General features: G+C 38.5%; 2 protein-coding genes across 2 annotated transcripts in view; one reads left to right on the top strand and one right to left on the bottom strand.

Annotated features, from left to right (window-relative positions):
* Window positions 1–8,283, bottom strand: part of LOC117291912 (uncharacterized protein C11orf96-like) — a 29,563-nt gene extending 21,280 nt beyond the window's left edge. Inside the window, exon 1 of the mRNA XM_033773918.1 lies at window positions 7,629–8,283. The gene's annotated coding sequence lies outside the window, so the exon portion shown is untranslated. The remainder of the gene's footprint in view (window positions 1–7,628) is intronic.
* Window positions 8,284–10,746: 2,463 nt separating this feature from the next.
* Window positions 10,747–18,070, top strand: LOC117291711 (28S ribosomal protein S35, mitochondrial-like). Its single transcript, XM_033773571.1, has 9 exons — window positions 10,747–10,950; window positions 11,562–11,632; window positions 12,099–12,266; window positions 13,207–13,267; window positions 13,710–13,849; window positions 14,352–14,461; window positions 14,999–15,068; window positions 15,823–15,936; window positions 16,496–18,070. The coding sequence occupies exons 1-9, from the start codon at window positions 10,758–10,760 to the stop codon at window positions 16,688–16,690; spliced, it is 1,122 nt and encodes a 373-aa protein (XP_033629462.1). The 5' UTR covers window positions 10,747–10,757; the 3' UTR covers window positions 16,691–18,070.
* Window positions 18,071–18,633: the final 563 nt, after the last annotated feature.

The raw sequence follows: 18,633 nt of genomic DNA, 5'->3' as shown, positions 1-18,633 counted from the left end.
TCTGGGTGCCTTCAGATGCATAATCAAAAAGGCTTCAGACGTGAAGTTGTTTATTATTTGAGTGAAAATTTACCTCTTTCTAAAACCTACGTTACTTTATAGAGGGAGCAGTTTATCACAATGTTTTATACTACCAATAGCTCTCCACTGCTCGCTACCAACTTAGCTTTTATGCTTACCATTATTTTGAGTAATTACCAATAGAGTGTATTGCCTTTACAGCAATACTGATGACCATGAATAAATTAGGAGTTTTCTGAGCCGCGGTGCTTTTAGCTTCGTAGAAAATTAAGTCTGTGCTGCACATTAGTATAATTACATTGTATTGAGGATTACCACAAAAATACATGTGTTTCCATCGAGGTTTTATGGTTTTTGAAAGCCTATACGTAAAAGCGAATAAACTTATCATTTTCCCCTCGTTAATAATGTTCTTTTTTTTTTTGGGGGGGGGGGATTCCTATCACATGGCAGTGAAGGGTCCACTCACATAAGAATATGCGCACAATGTAATTACAATGCAGGACATGGGGGTGCATTAATATTCATTGGTTTAACCGACCTTCATATTTTCATAAAATATGGCAGGCAAATTTAAATAGAGTGTATTCCCATTAAATATAATAAGATATACTTGGTAACAATATATTTATCATCTGTTGTAAGTATCAATTTGTTCTAAGTATGCAAATTGATTAAGGTCTACTGTACACAAAGGGTGTATTAAATTCAACTCTAACTTTATAGTGAGTGTATAGTGACATGAAGAAGTATACTTTCGCTGAGTTTGAATACTTTAAAGGAACACGTTGCCTTGGATCGGACGAGTTGGTCTATAAAAAGCGTTTAAAACCGTTGGTTATAAAATGCATATGGTTAGAAAGATGATGTAAAAGTAGAACACAATGATCTACACAAATATGCCTCAAAATTGCCTGGTTTTCTTTTTACCTCATCGACTAACACGGTCGGCCATTTATGGGTGTGTCAAAATTTTGACTCCCATAAATGGCCGACCGTGTTATTGGACGAGGTAAAAAGAAAACCGTGCAATTTCGAGGCATATTTGTGTAGATCATTGTGTTCTACATTTACATCATCTTTCTAACCATATGCATTTTATAACAAACGGTCACAAAATGCTTTTCAAAGACCAACTCGACCGATCCAAGGCAACGTGTTCCTTTAAAGAGCAACCATTTAATTGTAACGGAATGTAGGTGAAAGTCTTATAGGTAGCCTTTGGCTTTTGGAAACGCTCAATTTTTTTTAATGATATGAATGTAGATATACAATTAGGTGAACATTTTATTTTACAAAAGTGGTAACGTTTTTGACATACCGCTGAAATCTTGGGCGGTTATGTCCACGCAGAAAGAATAATCCATAATTAGATAACATAATCTGAGGACGTTTCTGCATGCAATAAATGTTTCTTAGATTGAACACGTTTGTAATCCCTTTCTCTAAGACCACATCACTTATAAGGAAATCTTTTCTCAAAAATGTTGCAGTGGTTCTTACCAAGTAAGATTTTATGGGAATCATTAATCTGTAGAGTAATTAATTACCAACCCTCCATTTAATGAGTTAGCAGTGCTTCCATTTTTGTGTCATCCCTGCTACACAGTAAATGATAGACGCTATGTCATTGGGATCAGTGCTAGTGTAAGATACACTCTATAGTTCCATACACATTTCTATCATCGAGATAGTTCATCAACTATCAGTGCTTTCTACTCAAGACGAGAGAGAGAGAGAGCGAGCCAAGGAGTTTTCTAAGAACCTATACGTGACGTCTTCACAGCGACAAGGCGCTCACAAATCCCCCCGTCTGTGTTGTTAAACAATCTCAACTCGGCCCTGCGTGTCTTGACTCGTGAAGGAATGTCTACAATAAGTCACATATAAAAAATGGCAGAGTACATTGTAGCAGTCTTATGTTTATCTTCGTCGAAGGATAACGAAGATTTAGATGGAGGTCGGGCGGACATTATTTTTAGTTTTCGGTTTCGATATTTGATATGTTTAATAAAGAGAACATTCATGACAAATTGTGATTGATATTTCAATATGGGAAAATGAGATTGAGTTCACTGTTGAAAGCTCCCTCATTATCAATATCATACAAGAATCAATCCTGCAGAGAAATGGATCTAAATAATGAATGTCAATGACGAGAGAGAAAACAAAATATTTTTTAAGAACCGATTTTGCCGTTTCTTATTTTGATCGCCATCATCGAAATAAACCCAATTATGAGCGTGCAATTTTTTGTTAATGTTTCGTTCTTTTTTCCGGTAAAAACATGACCCGTGAGTGTGATGTCTCTTTTAAAATGGTTCCGTTGTGTGTTTATCAAGCTGGGGATAGAAGGTTATTTTACTCTTCTATAAACCAGTCAATGCAGGCCCTACTTTTTGGTCCTTTTAAGATAGGCATGCTTATTTTTCCAATAATTGATCTTTGTCATAATTTTCACATACACTGCAGTGACTTTCTCATTATTTTAAATATTTGAGTGAGAAATTACCTCTTTTTCAGAAACTACGTTACTTCAGAGGGAGCCGTTTCTCACAATGATTTATACTTATCAACAGCTCTCCGTTGCTCGTTTACAAGTTTTCATGCTAATACTTTGAGTCATTACCAAACGCGTCACTGGCTGGATTTCACAAAGATTTAGGACTAGTCTTATCTCGACTAAGGTCGACTTACTCGTCCTAACTTATACTAGCATTCAGTTTTGAATAACCCCTAAAGAGTCCTAGGACTAGTCCTAAGTTTTTAGAAATATCTTTGAGAAATCGACCCAGTGCCTTTAAAGACACTGGACACTATTGGAAATTGTCAAAGACCAGTCTTCTCACTTGGTGTATGTCAACATAATTATGCATAAAATAACAAACCTGTGAAAATTTGAGTTCAATCGGTCATCGAAGTTGTGAGATATTAATGAAAGAAAAAAATACCCTTGTCGCACCATGGTCACACGAAGTTGTGTGCTTTCAGATGGTTGATTTCGAGACCTCAAATTCTAAACTTGAGGTCTCGAAATCAAATTCGTGGAAAATTACTTCTTTCTCGAAAACTACGTCACTTCAGAGGGTGCTGTTTCTCACAATGCTTTATACCATCAACCTCTCCCTATTACTCGTCACCAATAAAGATTTTATGGTAATAATTATTTTGAGTAATTACCAATAGTATCTACTGCCTTTAATAGTCTGTGTAAGTGTTGGCCTCAATGCGATCCATCCACAAGGATGTCAGGTTGAAGACATTGGGAGAATTCACACCACAGAGTGCATTAATCACGTCTGCATCAATCATACACAGTCATCTACACAGTGCAAAATACCAAGGGAGTAGCGAGCAGTGCACAGTGTTAAAAATGGCCGGGGTGATGTGACGAATGAGAGAGGGAAACGTACATTATGGTTGGATCTACCCATGCACGGTCACCTCCGCCTTAAACCAATAATGGGTTATATCATAAAATTGCTCAGAAGACAAAAACTGCTCAGCAAATCCTAAGCAAATTGTGGTAACTGCGAATAAGTATAGAGGAGAACCATTTGAACTGATACATTACTAATGTTACTCTTCATAACATATAGTAAATTAATATGATTTAAATATGTATCAAGTTATATGAATCAAATAATAAACCACAAGGAAACTTAATGTGGAAATTTTAATTAATTTAGTGTTGAACACAGACTGATGACTAGAGCGGGATTTGAGCCAACGACCACAGGATAAACGTACCGGCACTCTACCACAGGCCTATCCAGCCCAATACAGTTACCCTATATTATTTCAATATTATTTTGTGTTCAGGGTGCCAGTCAAAAGCCAATAATATAATATAGGGCCCCAAATTTATAAGTTAACTGTTTGGGCGTACCCTGGCTAAAGAACACGTCACTATATACAACGTAGAAATGTACACCCCTAGTGTCCCTCAAATATTTTACCCTAGTTTTGGCGCTGCATGTGCACGTGAATTTGCCGAAATGTGTTCCTGTAAGTTTATATGATGTTAGACTAAGCTCTCTTGTTGAGTCCAAGTCTCGAATGTAAATTAGCGAAGATATGAACACCATTAGACTATGGATTGAAAATGTCGAGTGCAGCACTGGTCGAGTGTCAACACAAAGCCCTATCTTAAAGGCAGTGGACACTATTGGTAATTACTCAAAATAATTATTAGCATAAAACCTTTCTTGGTGACGAGTAATGGGGAGAGGTTGATGGTATAAAACATCGTGAGAAACGGCTCCCTCTGAAGTGCCATAGTTTTCGAGAAAGAAGTAATTTTCCTAGAATTTGATTTCGAAACCTCAAATTTAAAACTTGAGGTCCCGAAATCAACCATCTAAACGCACACAACTTCGTGTGACAAGGGTGTTTTTTCTTTCATTATTATCTCGCAAGTTCGATGACCGATTGAGCTCAAATTTCCACAGGTTTGTTATTTTATGCATATGTTGAGATACACCAACTGTGAAGGCTAGTTTTTGACAATTCCCAATAGTGTCCACTGCCTTTAAGCATAAGATTAAAAAGACTGGCGCCTATTAAAGGCACTGAACATACACACCTTAGGTACTTGTCAAAGACAGTATTCTTACTTGGTGTATCCCAGCAATTGCATAAAATAACAAATCTGTAAAAGTTTGGACTCAATTTTTCATCGAAGTTGCAAGAGAATAGTGGAATAAGAACCACCCTTGCGTGCTTTCAGATGCCTAAAAAGGTTTCAGGCCTGAAGTCTTTTTGAGTGTGAAATTCCCTCTTCTAAAAAAAAAATACATTACTTCAGAGAGAGCCGGTTCCCACAATGTTTTATACTATCAACAGTTCTACATTGCTCATTACCAAAATATGTTTGTATACTAACATTTATTTTGAGTAATTACCAAAATCTAATGGCCAGGGCCTTTAAGCATAAGAAATAAAAAGACTGGCGCCTAAGTGTTGCTCACTACGCAGTACATCTTCTCATCGCACTTCGTAGCTAATCAGCCTGCCACCAGACCACACAACACATAGCAGACTAAGTAAACACTTTTCAGGCATGACTTAAAATCACATCATAGAATAGACTGGAGTGGGGCTTAAACAGGGACGGGCACCAATTCAAAACTCGTGATTATATTTTTTTTTTTCCCGGAAATAAAATGTTCGAGTCGCTCTCTTTACGTCTAGGCCTAATTGAAGCACGCATCAATCAGTCGTTCACCGAACTGTGTTTTATGCCACACAGTACGTAAAAGCCTCTAAAATCGCCTCGAACAAAAAACGAAAAAATGGTTTTAAAAAAGCCAAATATTAAGATTTTTGTTTCACTGGGGTGGTAAATCTTTCATGGGGTTTAAAACAAATCGCACACATTTTTAAAATCATTAATGTTTTTCTTGATGTGTCATCCTCTTTAAGGTTAATAAGCAAGGGGCAGAATGTTTCAGGATCCAATAGAGTAAAGACACTCTCAATATTTTCGGGTCAGAATTGATCCATATTCCGGGTCCAATGGGTCACGCTGACCTTTTCAGAATCAGACTGACACGGAGAGTGGTTAACATATGCGTGAGTTTGAGCTATTTCCGGGTAATTTTTTGAGCAGTGCCGGGTCAAAATGTGACCCTGTACTTTTAAGAGTGTCGCGGCTAACAAAACAAGCAGACTTTGAACATAACCCCTCTCTTAAAAAGAATCACGTATCACTGTTGTCTTTGTCGTTGATAACAAGCATCCATCATGTACTGGAACCACGTGCTTAAGTCTCGCAGTTCAAACAGGAGAGGAGATTTGCAACCAGCGAGCGATGAAGAAGGGAAACAAACTCTGAACATCCAGATTTCTCAAATTACTGTCCAAATTGAATCAGATCGCCTGAGTGTATTGTGTTACCACAAATTTATAATGAAACCAAACTTGGCATTTCTAGGGCACTCTTCTCTATCTGTGAAATTATATCATTTTGTTTCTGACGTCACTATATGGGACCCAATTTCACGGCTCTGTTTTACCGCGGAATTCTACGCTTAACAGTCATGAGCTTAACGAGGCAACTTTAAGCGCTAGATTTGCGCGGTTATAAGAAGAGCCATGAAATTGGGCCTGGGAGGGTGATGTACAACAAATAGCTAAGCACAATAGCATTTTGCTTACCTGATTAAGATTACCAAACTACATGTCATAATAATTATGTACAATTTGTGAATGGTATCTGCTCATTTCTGCTTAGCAGAACATTGTGTAAGCAATGTTTCCTGCTTAAGCAGCTTTCTGAAATTGAGCCTTAGGCAAAAACTGATATGGCCGCTGTGCAGCTGATTTTGTTCTTCGTTTTGCAAAACTAGTCTAACGAATAAATGTCTTTCTGTCCGATTCCACGCGCTGGCACTGGTGGTGGTGGTAAGGGGGGTGGGGGGGGGGGGGGGGCTCGTACCACTATGATTGTGTAAAGTGGTCTACAGAGTAAGTAACTAAACGAGGAAATAAGATCCAGGTGCACTTCAAAGAATCGTACTTGCAATGGGCATTAAAGGTTGGCAATAGCAACAATGTATTGTACATTTTGAATAGTTTATAAACGGATCGTTGAGCCTATTGTTATGCATATGACCACCCATCCCCTCCAAAAGTTTCACTGTATTTTTCAATGCAGCTGTGTTTATTTATTAATTTGTTGATAACATATCCAACAGAATAATTATCGTCAGTAACTGGATGAATAGGAAAAAAGAAAAAAAGTTCATTGTTTAGATGTGGGAGAAAACCCCCATTGAGGTGAGAACACACGCAATCGGGTAGGGACTGAAACCCAATTTGCATTCGAGTCTCAGGTGGCACTTGAACCGGGGTCCACAGAGGTGAAATGCAGGGAAAGAAAACATTTAACCAACCATGATCCACAGACAACTGCACTAACCCATTATCAAAGGCAACAGCAAATACAATCTTGGTAGAAATCACCAAACATCCATTCCCCGTATAGCTGACACACATCATGGAGATCAATGGAAACTATGTTGTATCTCACACCACTTAGGAATGCTTTCAAGTTGCAAGACTGCCCTAGAAATGTCACAATGTCGAACGCATGACCGAAGCCATTCAAGTCAATCAAAACGCAAACCTGTTCAGTTTTACCCCGTCAAAACTAAAAATAAAAAAAAAAACGTCTTCTGATTTTAAATTATGCAGTGCGTCTGCACAATCCTTTTAATTACTCATACTAACATTATTATTATAATAAGTACATGTTTCTGCTAATGCAACAAAGTATATCTCATATCAGTGAGCTTATACCACTGTAGCTCGAGATATTTCTATCTCAGTGGCCTAAGGAAACCTTCAAACAAAAGCGATTGCTGTGTGAACCAGAAAAAAACCCCAGAAACTAACTTCTAAGGGATGTGAAGGGATTCATAGAAACCATTATTACAGAAGAATACAATTATTAATACAAATTAGGTTATCTTTTATAGAGATATCAGACTTTGACTGTCCATAAAATAATATGCAAAGTCTACAAGAACATAAATGAACGTTACACGACCATAAACTATAGCATGACGGCAAATAATCAATACATACACAACACACTGGCTCACCTTGGCAGTTCCTCTATCGTTGTTACTGCTGGAAAACTCACGTACTGCCAACTACACAAAAGCAGAGCATAACTAGTATAGCACGAGAATTCAGTTTACTGCACACTAGGCACGTAGACATCCCATTGAAGAAATAACAGAAAACTAGAACCAGTCAACGTTGAAGCAGGAATTGATGACAGTCACCAACGCGAAATAACGCCCATGAAAAATCAGCACGTTTAATTTCAGTCGATGTTTTTTACTAACTAGCGTGGAGTCGCGGCCGAGTTCTGTTTTGCAATGTTTTCGGTACAGTGTGTTGACGAAAGATGATGCGAAATGACCTGGTATAGTGCCTAATGCCGTGTGATATCGCGACAGAAAACAAATTAGGTGGCACGTTGTGATGATGATGGCATAGCGATTATGATATCGTTAGATGGTGACTATACATGTATTCATCAGTGCGCGCCAAAAGAGGCAAAACAAAAAGTGAATGTCGTCTGCGCACAAACGGATCCGCGCATTGAGATGCGCATCCGCCTTACCAAGGGTACGAACATCGTCGCCGCTTCAAAAATAATGTGTGAAGGGTGCCGCTGCCAACAGCAATTTTGTTTCCGTATTTCCGTATTTGTTCAGTCTCCTGACGATGACTAGAGCAAGCTAGTCGAAACGTTGAGACCAGTTTCAGAACTGACTCCGCGGCAGTACAGTTAATTACGATCCTATTAGCTAAGTAGTAGTCCAGTCTAATTTCTATACCATCCGCCCTGGTAATAGTTAATAAACAGGACAGTTCTTTTCAGAACTGAGAAGTCTCCCGACCCTCCGATTATCTACTCCACGGCAGTAGAATAAAGCAAAGCAGTTCCCTAAGAACAACTCTACCTGGCAAGTATAGATACACACATGGTGTTACCGCAAACCAAATATATATTTCAAAGGAGTTTGTCAGAATTCCAGCTGGAAACAATTACAAAGCAATTCGCCCAGGTGGCCTCGTCAATTCACAACATAAATTAAAATTTAATATTGTATAGAGTGGGGCCCAAACGCCACATCTAGAGACAGTTATCAGTATAGTGTGTGGAATGAGGTGGTAGTTATACCCAGACAAATTTATTAATTGATATAGAGTTGATCGCTATTACACAGCGTTCTCACATGCATTAATCATTCACTGTCAGCAGTCTGAGATGAGCGAGTTCATTAAATCCTGGCCCATAGAAAGCGAATGTTACGTTTAAATAAACCAAGGCGAAAATTTTTTAAATTGAATCTTAGGAAGTAACATTCATCAAAACAGCGGGACTGTGACACATTGCACAAACAATAAAATAGCGAATAACGTTTCGACCCTAAGAGAGACGTGCTCGAATGCTAAACTGGATTTTTATAAAAAGCAAACATTGTACACGTAGGCCTACGTCAGATGTATTGATAATGATGAAGACATACAGGCTGGTGTGTATTCTGCTTAAAGTTTTCTTTTAAATTTGGATAATTTGTTATCCTTCAGCGATCATCCCACATGACTCCCATCTCTACATTTTGGCTTACCTAAGATCTTAAACCAAAACTACCATTAAAGGCAATGGACACTATTGGTAACTGTCAAAGACTAGCCTTCACAGTCGGTGAATCTCAACATAAGCATCAAATAACAAACCTGTGAAAATTTTGAGCTCAAACGATCATCGAACTTGCGAGAAAATAATGAAAGAAAAAACATACTTGTCACACGAAGTTGTGTGCGTTTAGATGGTTGATTTCGAGACCTCAAGTTCTAAATCTGAGGTCTCGAAATCAAATTCGTAGAAAATTCCTTTTTTTCTCGAAAACTATGGCACTTCAGAGGGAGCCGTTTCTCACAATGTTTTATACCATCAACCTCTCCCCATTACTAGTCACCAAGAAAGATTTTATGCTATGAATTATTTTGAGTAATTACCAACAGTGTCCACTGACTTTAAATGCACTGGACACTATTGATAATTAAAACAAACAAAAAACATTTAATGTGTTGTTAGTATACTTGGTAATGAGCAATGGGGCTGATGATAGTATAATGTAAAAAAAGGTAACTTTTAACTCAAATAATAAGTATTTTGGGCTAAACGCTTTCTTAGGCATCTGAAAGCACACCAATATTATGCAAACTTCAATGACAAAAAAATCAAAAGGTTTGTATGCAATATGTTGGATGTTCTCACCAAGTGAGAATGGTCTTTAAAAATTACCAAAAAGGGTGTTAGATACAGGTCTAAGTTGTGTTTTGAAAGACTAGTAGCCGTGTCCAAATTGGCTACTATACGGCTTTGGCTATAATACGGCTGTATCGTTACGTCATCATGCGTTTTATTTGCACTTCATAATCTGCTTGTGAATGAAGCCAAAGACTCTCAAAAAAAGGAACTTCATGCATAGCCAATAACCCAAATGGAGAGAAGACAAGACAAGAAGTTTCTGCTTCTTATGTGTGAGAGGAAAACCCCAGAGATTATTATCCTAGGAAAATTCCACGCAAGCATGAATGGGCTTGAAAACCGAAGACACGATGGTGCCCCTGGCGTGATTGGTACGGGGTCTTTGAGGTGGCAGGTGAGGAAAGATACCACTGCGCCAACCCGACCAACAGAATATTCGGCCCCTTGAACGGTCGGCCATAATTGCAAAAAAGTAGAGCCTTGAATTAGGGACAGCAGTGAATAGAAGTTATGTACTACCACGGTTTTATTGCCACGGTTTTATTGTAAATGGCAATTTCATCCAAACAGAACAGTATTACGCAACATAACACAAAATTAAGCGTAACAGTTGAGGCTACGTGCACGTGGCGGACGTGCGACTAATGATGATGTCCGGCCTTGCAACACCCTGATGCAACATCAAATCATTTTTTTAATCAATAATCCCAACCAAACCAGCTGTATGTGTTTGGTCAACAATATTTTCAGATTGAATGGAGTTTAGGGTGTGTCCACCCTCTTCTTTTCTTCGTTTGGCATTATATAGTTGTCGGCCTATATCTTTTGAAATTAGCCTTTGCTTTTTAATCCAAGTAAACACAAACAATCACGAAACATTGTTAAAAAACTGAAACGGGTCTACGGAATTTACAAAATGTTGAAGGGCGCCCTCTCGATGCCAAGATCAGGACTTTACAAAATGGCAGCCGCCATGTACCGGCATTTGATGTGTGGTCGATGCTTTCATCGCCACAGTTTCATGGTTTTACCGGCATCATCATTCCTTGGAAATTTGTCGAGCAGAAAGGCGAGTCATTATGGGTCTATTGTGTCAACTTCCCTACCAGATGTCGATTCCGAAATAGAACGTATGCATGTTTGTTTTATTAATTTTGTTATTAACTAAACTCAAGATGAGTCTCTACGGCTACGCCTACGGTACCGGTGTACCTAGCATTTTAAACTTAATAAACAAATAAAGCTAGTTAATTTCTTAACAACAAGGGCCTGGGCAAAGCAAGCAACAACGTACACTGACTGATGAATTACAATCTACATACAACTATACAACTTTAAGACAATCGGAGTTGACCGATGAACTGAACTGAATGGCAATTATTCACAGAAGAATGGTTTAACTAAATAAACATAAATCTGGAGCAGAGCCAATCTTCTATCTTGCCTATTTTTGTTGATATTATTGAAACAATAAAATAAAAACTGTCTTAACTAACATGAGTTTAAATAAGTTGAGTTGAGCGGATGAATCTACACTACATATTACTATACTAACCATGCTAGCTAGCTAATTAAAAAATAAAGCATAAGATTTTCCACCATGTTCATTCCTAAAAGAAATTCCATACAAAGATTGCTCGGTATTAAAGTGCAACTGTAAGTGTAATCCTGTATTGTATATCCTGTTTTGTTGTATGTAGACAGTTTGTATGCAAAAGTTTGTATTTCTCCTTTCTTGCAGGAGTATCTAAGCAATCTATGCGGGGTAAAGCCATGCGTTTAATGCAGGACAAACTTAGACGACGAGAGCCAGTAAGTTTGTTAACATTAATAACAATAAATATTAGATTACACTTAAAGCTGGACCTGTCAGCGTATTCAGTTTCTGACCAATAATTGAGAAAGTAGAGACTGTTTGTGCAATTTATGTTTTGCTTACTGTTGTATGGCTTCTGACTGGCCCCTCGAACAAATATATCGACACGATAAGGAGACCCACAACATAGGGCTAGATAGCTCTGTTGGTAGAGCCCCGGCAACTTAATCCGGAGGCAACTATTCAAATTCTGCTTTATAGTTAATTTTTCTTTGTTTAACCATGGTTTAACACCAAAACAGTTTATAGATAGTGTATATCGGAGAGTTCTTTCACATTTCTAAGTCTAGATTAGCAAAGGTCTTGGGTTCTGTCTGTGACAGAACTTGGAGAAGTTACCGAGTATACAGTGTTAACACACATAAGCCTTGAATGACGTGATCCCTTTTCTTTGTAATGAAGTTACCGCAACCACGAGAGTCAAGAATGCAAGAAGACCAGGACTGGAGCAATGTGTATCCCACTGCTGCACCCTTCAAGTGGTCAGCAGTCCCTCTACCAATCAGGATGGGCTACCCAGTCAAGAGAGGAATCCCACCTCATAAATACGGCAATGCTGAACTACTCAAGGTAAAAGGACTGAGTAAAGTCTAATAGATGTGATGTTGTCTGCAAAAAAATAGTTGATTGAGATCGGAGAATGTGTATCACTGAGGCACCTTCTGCTTGGTGTGTGATTAATTTGTTATTCCGAATAAAATAAAGAGCTGTTGTAAACTGCTTACCAAATTAAAGACAGTGGACACTATTGGTAATTGTCAAAGACCAGTCTTCTCACTTGGTGTATCTCAACATATGCATAAAATAACAAACCTGTGAAAATTTGAGCTTGATTGGTCATCGGAGTTGCAAGATAACTATGAAAGAAAAAGCACCCTTGTCACACAAAGTTGTGTGCTTTCAGATGTTTGATTTCGAGACCTCAAGTTCTAAACTTGAGGTTTCGAAATCAAATTCGTGGAAAATTACTTCTTTCTCCAGAACTAGGTCACTTCAGGGAGCTGTTTCTCACAATGTTTTATTCCATCAACCTCTCCCCATTAGTCGTTACCAAGTAAGGTTTTGTGCCAATACTTATTTTGAGGTTACCAATAGTGTCCACTGCCTTTAAAGGATGTTTGATATAAATGCAAACAAAATAAGATAATGGTCCGACGTTTACGACCCTAGCAGAGTCTTTCTCGAAAGCTAATTGACAACACAACACACATAGACAAGTATACTGATGTAACACTAACAGAAGCAGTCAAAGGGAGGCACTCAAGTAGGGAGAGAGAGTGGAAAAGCACACAGCAAAAAGCCAGGGGTTTGAGGGAAGAAGATGACCACAAGAAGGTGGAAACACAAAGGACATGTAGGTCTTGTCCGACAGATCTTGTGTGGCATTTGTTTTAGTTCGGTAGCAAACACGTACATGTACAATCGCCAATGAACGAAATATTTTCTTTGGGCTAGCACATTATCCCTATGCAAAACTCTAACCCTAGATTTTCATTTCTTTGTTTACTAGATTCCCAACTTTCTACATTTGACACCACCTGCAATCAAGAAACACTGTGCAGAACTTAAAGGTTTGTTACTTCAGCAACATCTTTGGGAAAGTTTTATTTTAATTTACGGCCATTTCTTTGTGTATCTCGCAACGTCTAAGTTTGGGTTTGGATTCGGATGTATAAGAGCCAAATGAGAAGAGAGCAGAGACAACGCAGAATGGTGTTTATGCTTCTGGTAAATGTAGTGTCTCAAGACAAAACCTGGAAAATCTTGGGTGCATTAGCTCATAGTTTTGTGGGATCCTTAGTGAGGATGTTTGACAATGGAAACATTTTGTATTGAATTGTTTCCTTTTGTGCATTTTTTCAAATGCTCTCAAATGTAATAGCCTCATATTATTTAGTCATAGTTGTTTAAGTACATTTTTACCCAAGTTGCATTCCGTCAAATTCTTCTGTTAATAAAAAACAAAATTGTTTTTAAATTATAACGTCAAGATAAATTATGTGGTTTTCTTAGAATTGTGCACCGAGTGGCCAGAAGGTCTTGAGACCCATGCGGATTGTCAGAGACATTTTCCTGTCGAGGTCGAGACGTCAGATTATGTATTCAGCGGACTTTCCCTTAGACATCCTGATGCAAGAGTTGTCACATTGAAGGTAAGGAAAGCCTGGAATTACATCTCCGAAAGGGCAAGGCCATTTTCATTTTGAAAAGGGCACTTCCCTTGGAAAATCTTTAAGTCAATGGGAAACTTTGGAAGGGGCACCAAGGCCAAGAGCAATGATACTACCTGTACGTAATTAATCAATTAAAATAACCAATAAGCATAGGGTATGTGTTGCTTCTAGCGTTTGTTGCCAGTCCTTCTGAATCCATCATTTTGGCGATTGGATATCGAAGGATTTGGGACTCTAAGGGGTTAACTTAACTTAGCTTAATTGCATTTATAAAGCGCTTTAACACTGTTTCAAAGCGCTGTACAGTCAAAGAAACATTAAAATGCAGATTAAAAAACATTAGCAAAAAAAGCAATATAATTTAAAAATACACAACAGTTAAACAAAATTCTAACTTTTAAAGATCACCACAAAGCCAGGCTCAGACCGGTTTCTTCTCTTCCTTAGAATTGAGATAATCAAATAATTTCATTTTTTGTAGGTTAAACTGGCAGACTTGCCGTTAGACAAACACGCTCGCTGGAAGTTGATACAACTAGCTGGAACAAAATACAACAAGAAGACCAAAACACTGACGCTGGTGACAGATAGGTGAGTACAAAGACCAGAGAAGACCAAAACACTGACGCTGGTGACAGATAGGCGAGTACAAAGACCAAAACACTGACGCTGGTGACAGATAGGCGAGTACAAAGACCAAAACACTGACGCTGGTGACAGATAGGTCATAGGCGAGTACAAAGACCAGATTCTTACAAGGTTCCACAAGTCAAAGACAATCCACAATATTCAGCAGCTTTAACAGGGGCGTCAGCATCATTCTTGTTTTTTCAAAGATCATCGGATGAAATCATATTACTGAGGATGACTTTTTGAAGTTCAAACCTCAGATCTCATTTGTTTTAAAACAGTGTGCGTTTCAGAAACGATGTTTATGTTAAAAATGAGATGTGCAAAGCTGTCTCATGATCTACATGTACGTCTGTTATCAGATAATTGCTTCACTTTGTGCAAAATACACAGATCTAAGGTTTGAACTTTTATCAACTTAACTATTTTGGGGGAAAAACACTTTTAAATCTGTTCCTAACACTAATCTTCATCTGTATTTTTTCTCCTTATAAATAGGTGTCCAGTTAAGAAGCAGAACTACGACTATGCAATGTACCTGTTCACTGTTTTATTCCATGAAGCTTGGGTAAGCAGTGCATCCAATCAGCTTTTAGGAAGACTTATTTATGGGGAAAAGGAAAGCGTCCAAGATACGTCACATAATTGGAAATCTTGGTCACTTACTTTGATAATTTATTCCTTCAACCCTCCTACTTTCTGACCATTCAATATCATCCATTATGGATTTGAATGGTAGACAACTGTATGACACCCTACAATATGATAACATTTGAATGCATGTGGGGAATACAAAGTTCAAGATTAACCCTCCTACTGTCTGACTACTCAATATCATCACTTGTGTGGTAATGATAGATAAACTTTGCCAGCCTGTAATATGAAATCATTGGGTTAATACACTGCACAGTACATAGTCAACCCTCCTACTGTTTGACCATTCAATATCGTCCACAGTGGTTTTGAAGGATAGATAAACTATGCCAGCCTGCAGTATGATATCATGTCGAGAATGCATCTACACAGTACACAGTCAACCCTCCTACTGTTTGACCATCCAATAATGTCCACAGTGGTTTTGAATTATAGTAGATTAACTATGCCAGCCTGCAATGTGATATCATGTGGTGAGTGCATCTACACAGTACAGACATCTACAGTGAACAGTTAGTGTTGTGCATAGCTGTGCCACCGTACACAACCTGTGCAGTTGATTGATTTCAATTGGATTTTCAGTTTGCGGGAAAATATGTTTAACAAACCCAAGAACAATCCTGTTAATGTGTAATAGTAATATCTTGAATTTGATTGGTTGACTGCAGATAACAGAGCCATGGGAGACTGATATTACAGAAGACGACATGGAAGAATATGTCTGGGATCTCAGCCAATCACGACGCTCGGCCATCACTACACTCGCAAGAATAGAGAATAAGGTATGTACATGTGATAGATGTTAAATTTGCATCGGGGATAAAGAATATTAATTTTGGTTTTTACCCATACACCGATGTGTGTTAGCACTGTATACTCAGTACTTTCCCGAGTCCTGTGAAAAAATATCACAGGCATGTTACTCGGGTGGGATTCGAACCCACGACCCTTGCAATTCTAGAGCTGGTAAGACACTGCTCTAGAATTGCAAGGGTCGTGGGTTCGAATCCCACCCGAGTAACATGCCTGTGATATTTTTTCACAGGACTCGGGAAAGTACTGAGTATACAGTGCTAACACACATCGGTGTATGGGTAAAAACCAAAATTAAAATTAATATGTACATGTGATTGTACATTTAACAGCTTTTACACATGTCTGCTCATCAGGGTTGTTTTTGTAGCGAATGTTTTGCAGGAGTTGAACACAGTTCACCTGTTGCGAATTATTTTTGGCAAATTTGTGATGTCAAAATTTGTACTTTATTCACATTCACATGAAGCATGAACAAGGCTTTAACTAGTTTCCAGCTTTTAAACATCTTGTCTCTTGTTTTTACAGAATAATTTGGCTGGAGACGTAAGCCCAGAGGAAGAGTTGAAGTATTTGAAATCTCCCGAGATCTCAAGGTATCGAGATGCTGTGACCACTCTCAAGAACACCGAGGAGACTCACAATACCCTCGAGGAATACAAAGCATCTGTTATGAACTTATTCAAGATGACTCAAGAAGTTAATGTGGACACAGCATCGTGATTACAGAGACCAAGAAGTCGGTATCGTCGGTGGTTATACTCGTTTTGATTTTTACATCGGTGATGAGTCTTGCATTGGATGTCTCAAGCAGAAGCTTATGTAGCGCCCTCGTTGGGTGTACAGAAAGGATACTCATTTCAACCGTTTGATCTCATCAATGGCAGTCTATGTAAAGGCTGGACCACAATAGACTAGTTCTCAAAATGTCCGAACTCGTCCTAAAAAAAATCTTTAAATGGGTTTAGTCTTGCTCAAACTCAAAGCTTTTGCCAGAAAAAGCCTAAAATTTTATCCTAGTCAGTTAACTTTTGGTAATGCCTGTGAATGAAATTAACGTGCTACAAGCTGACCACACCATGATCTAATTACGGCAATTCCGTTCATAGTACGTCCTCATTGTAAGTATGTTGCGACTACGTGTAATTGCAGGACGGGATGGTTGCCAATATTTTTGAGCTGGCTCATCTTAAACGAACACTTTTTTCATTCAAACCCGTCTGAGCCTGTCCATGATGTTGCTACTACCTCCACTCCGTGAAAACCAAAGATCGACTTTCAATTTGATAAAGCTGTTAACACATGAACAAAGATTGTCACCTTAATTGATTTGTTTGTGAGGTTTGGATCAATCCTCAGCTTCGGCTGAATCACCAGCCTTGGCTATAGCTGAACCACTTGAGCCATAGCCAAACCTCACAGCCATTAGCAAATGTAATTCTCCTTGCATTATGCAGGAATCAAAACTTAACTGTTAAATAAAAAAACATCAAAGTACAATAATGTAAACTTGTATGCTCATTGCATGTTTTTTTTTTCTTTTTTCAACTACATGTATAATTATCAATAAGTTGTTAGTATTACCTGATAAATCAATAAGAGTATTTCAATCATCAATAACAAATACATGTATCCAATAATGGAAACACCTACCCTCTTCTTGTTAGTCATGCTTTATTTCATGCGGTTAAGTTCCATGAGTCAAGTTTTAAGTTCGATATTGCGTTCGTCAGCCCCCAGGTGCATGACCAGGGAAGCTAATCGAACGCACCCATTATTTTTCAAGGCAAACTCTTCTCTCACCCCTTGGCCCACCCATCCTTCTCCACCCCAGGAGAAACCAAGTTCGTCCACGGGATATTTTGACTTGGGATAGTTTATGAGATTTACATCTCTGAAAAGTCTTACTCTTTCATGTGCCAACTGAGCGGTTTAAATCCCTTTAGAAAAATAGTTGTAGAACAAAACATAACCATTGCACAACCAGAAAGAGAACTCTTGAGAGTGGTATATTATAATAATCATGACAATAATAATAATTTGGGGGCTAATCATCCTTACTGTAGCTAAGAGCTGAATTGCGAAGGACGCAGCTACAACGTGTTCGAGAAGCAGGCATGCAAGGGCACATCAACCCAATATGACCACGGAGCACAGCCAAGATCGAAAGTGTTTGATTTTTTTGCCCGAGGGAGGGAAACCGGATGGTATGGAAAACCCTTGTGGCACAGCAGAGAACCAACGCACAACTCAACTCACATATGGCCCTGGCCGGGAATCGAACCGGGGTCAACTTGGTGAGAGGCTTTACGCACAAGCCAACCAACACAAGCCAACCATGCCACCCAATATAGGGTGCGTTCGTTTAGCTTCCCTGGGTCAACCCCGGTGTGTGGCAGGTTTTTTTTTCTAGGACTAACGTGGGTATGCATTATATGCACACGTTCGTTCTGGGAAAAAAAAAACGCCACACAACGGGGTCGACCTGGGGAAGCTAAACGAACTCACCCATTGTGACCTGTTTAGGTGCGTTGCCATTTTGAAAAAAGAACAGAATAAACATTTAATGTGTTCATATGATCAATTAATCACATGGTGCATGAAAGGGTTAGTTCAAAACACAATACATGTACTTCCCAGAAAATGTTAACACTTAATATTAAAAC

This window comes from Asterias rubens, chromosome 6, assembly GCF_902459465.1.
Source record: "Asterias rubens chromosome 6, eAstRub1.3, whole genome shotgun sequence".
In the NCBI taxonomy this organism is placed as follows: domain Eukaryota; kingdom Metazoa; phylum Echinodermata; class Asteroidea; order Forcipulatida; family Asteriidae; genus Asterias; species Asterias rubens.
The sequence above is the reverse complement of the archived record's forward strand: the minus strand, read 5'-3'. Positions and strand labels throughout refer to the sequence as shown.

What these genes read in the sequence shown, in the direction of transcription:
- LOC117291711 (XM_033773571.1), top strand. Translation starts at nt 10,758, where the DNA reads ATGCCAAGATCAGGACTTTACAAAATGGCAGCCGCCATGTACCGGCAT. An exon ending in TGTCGATTCCGAAATAGAAC is followed by an intron (nt 10,951 to 11,561) that starts GTATGCATGTTT and finishes CCTTTCTTGCAG; the next exon opens with GAGTATCTAAGCAATCTATG. An exon ending in TCGCAAGAATAGAGAATAAG is followed by an intron (nt 15,937 to 16,495) that starts GTATGTACATGT and finishes TTGTTTTTACAG; the next exon opens with AATAATTTGGCTGGAGACGT.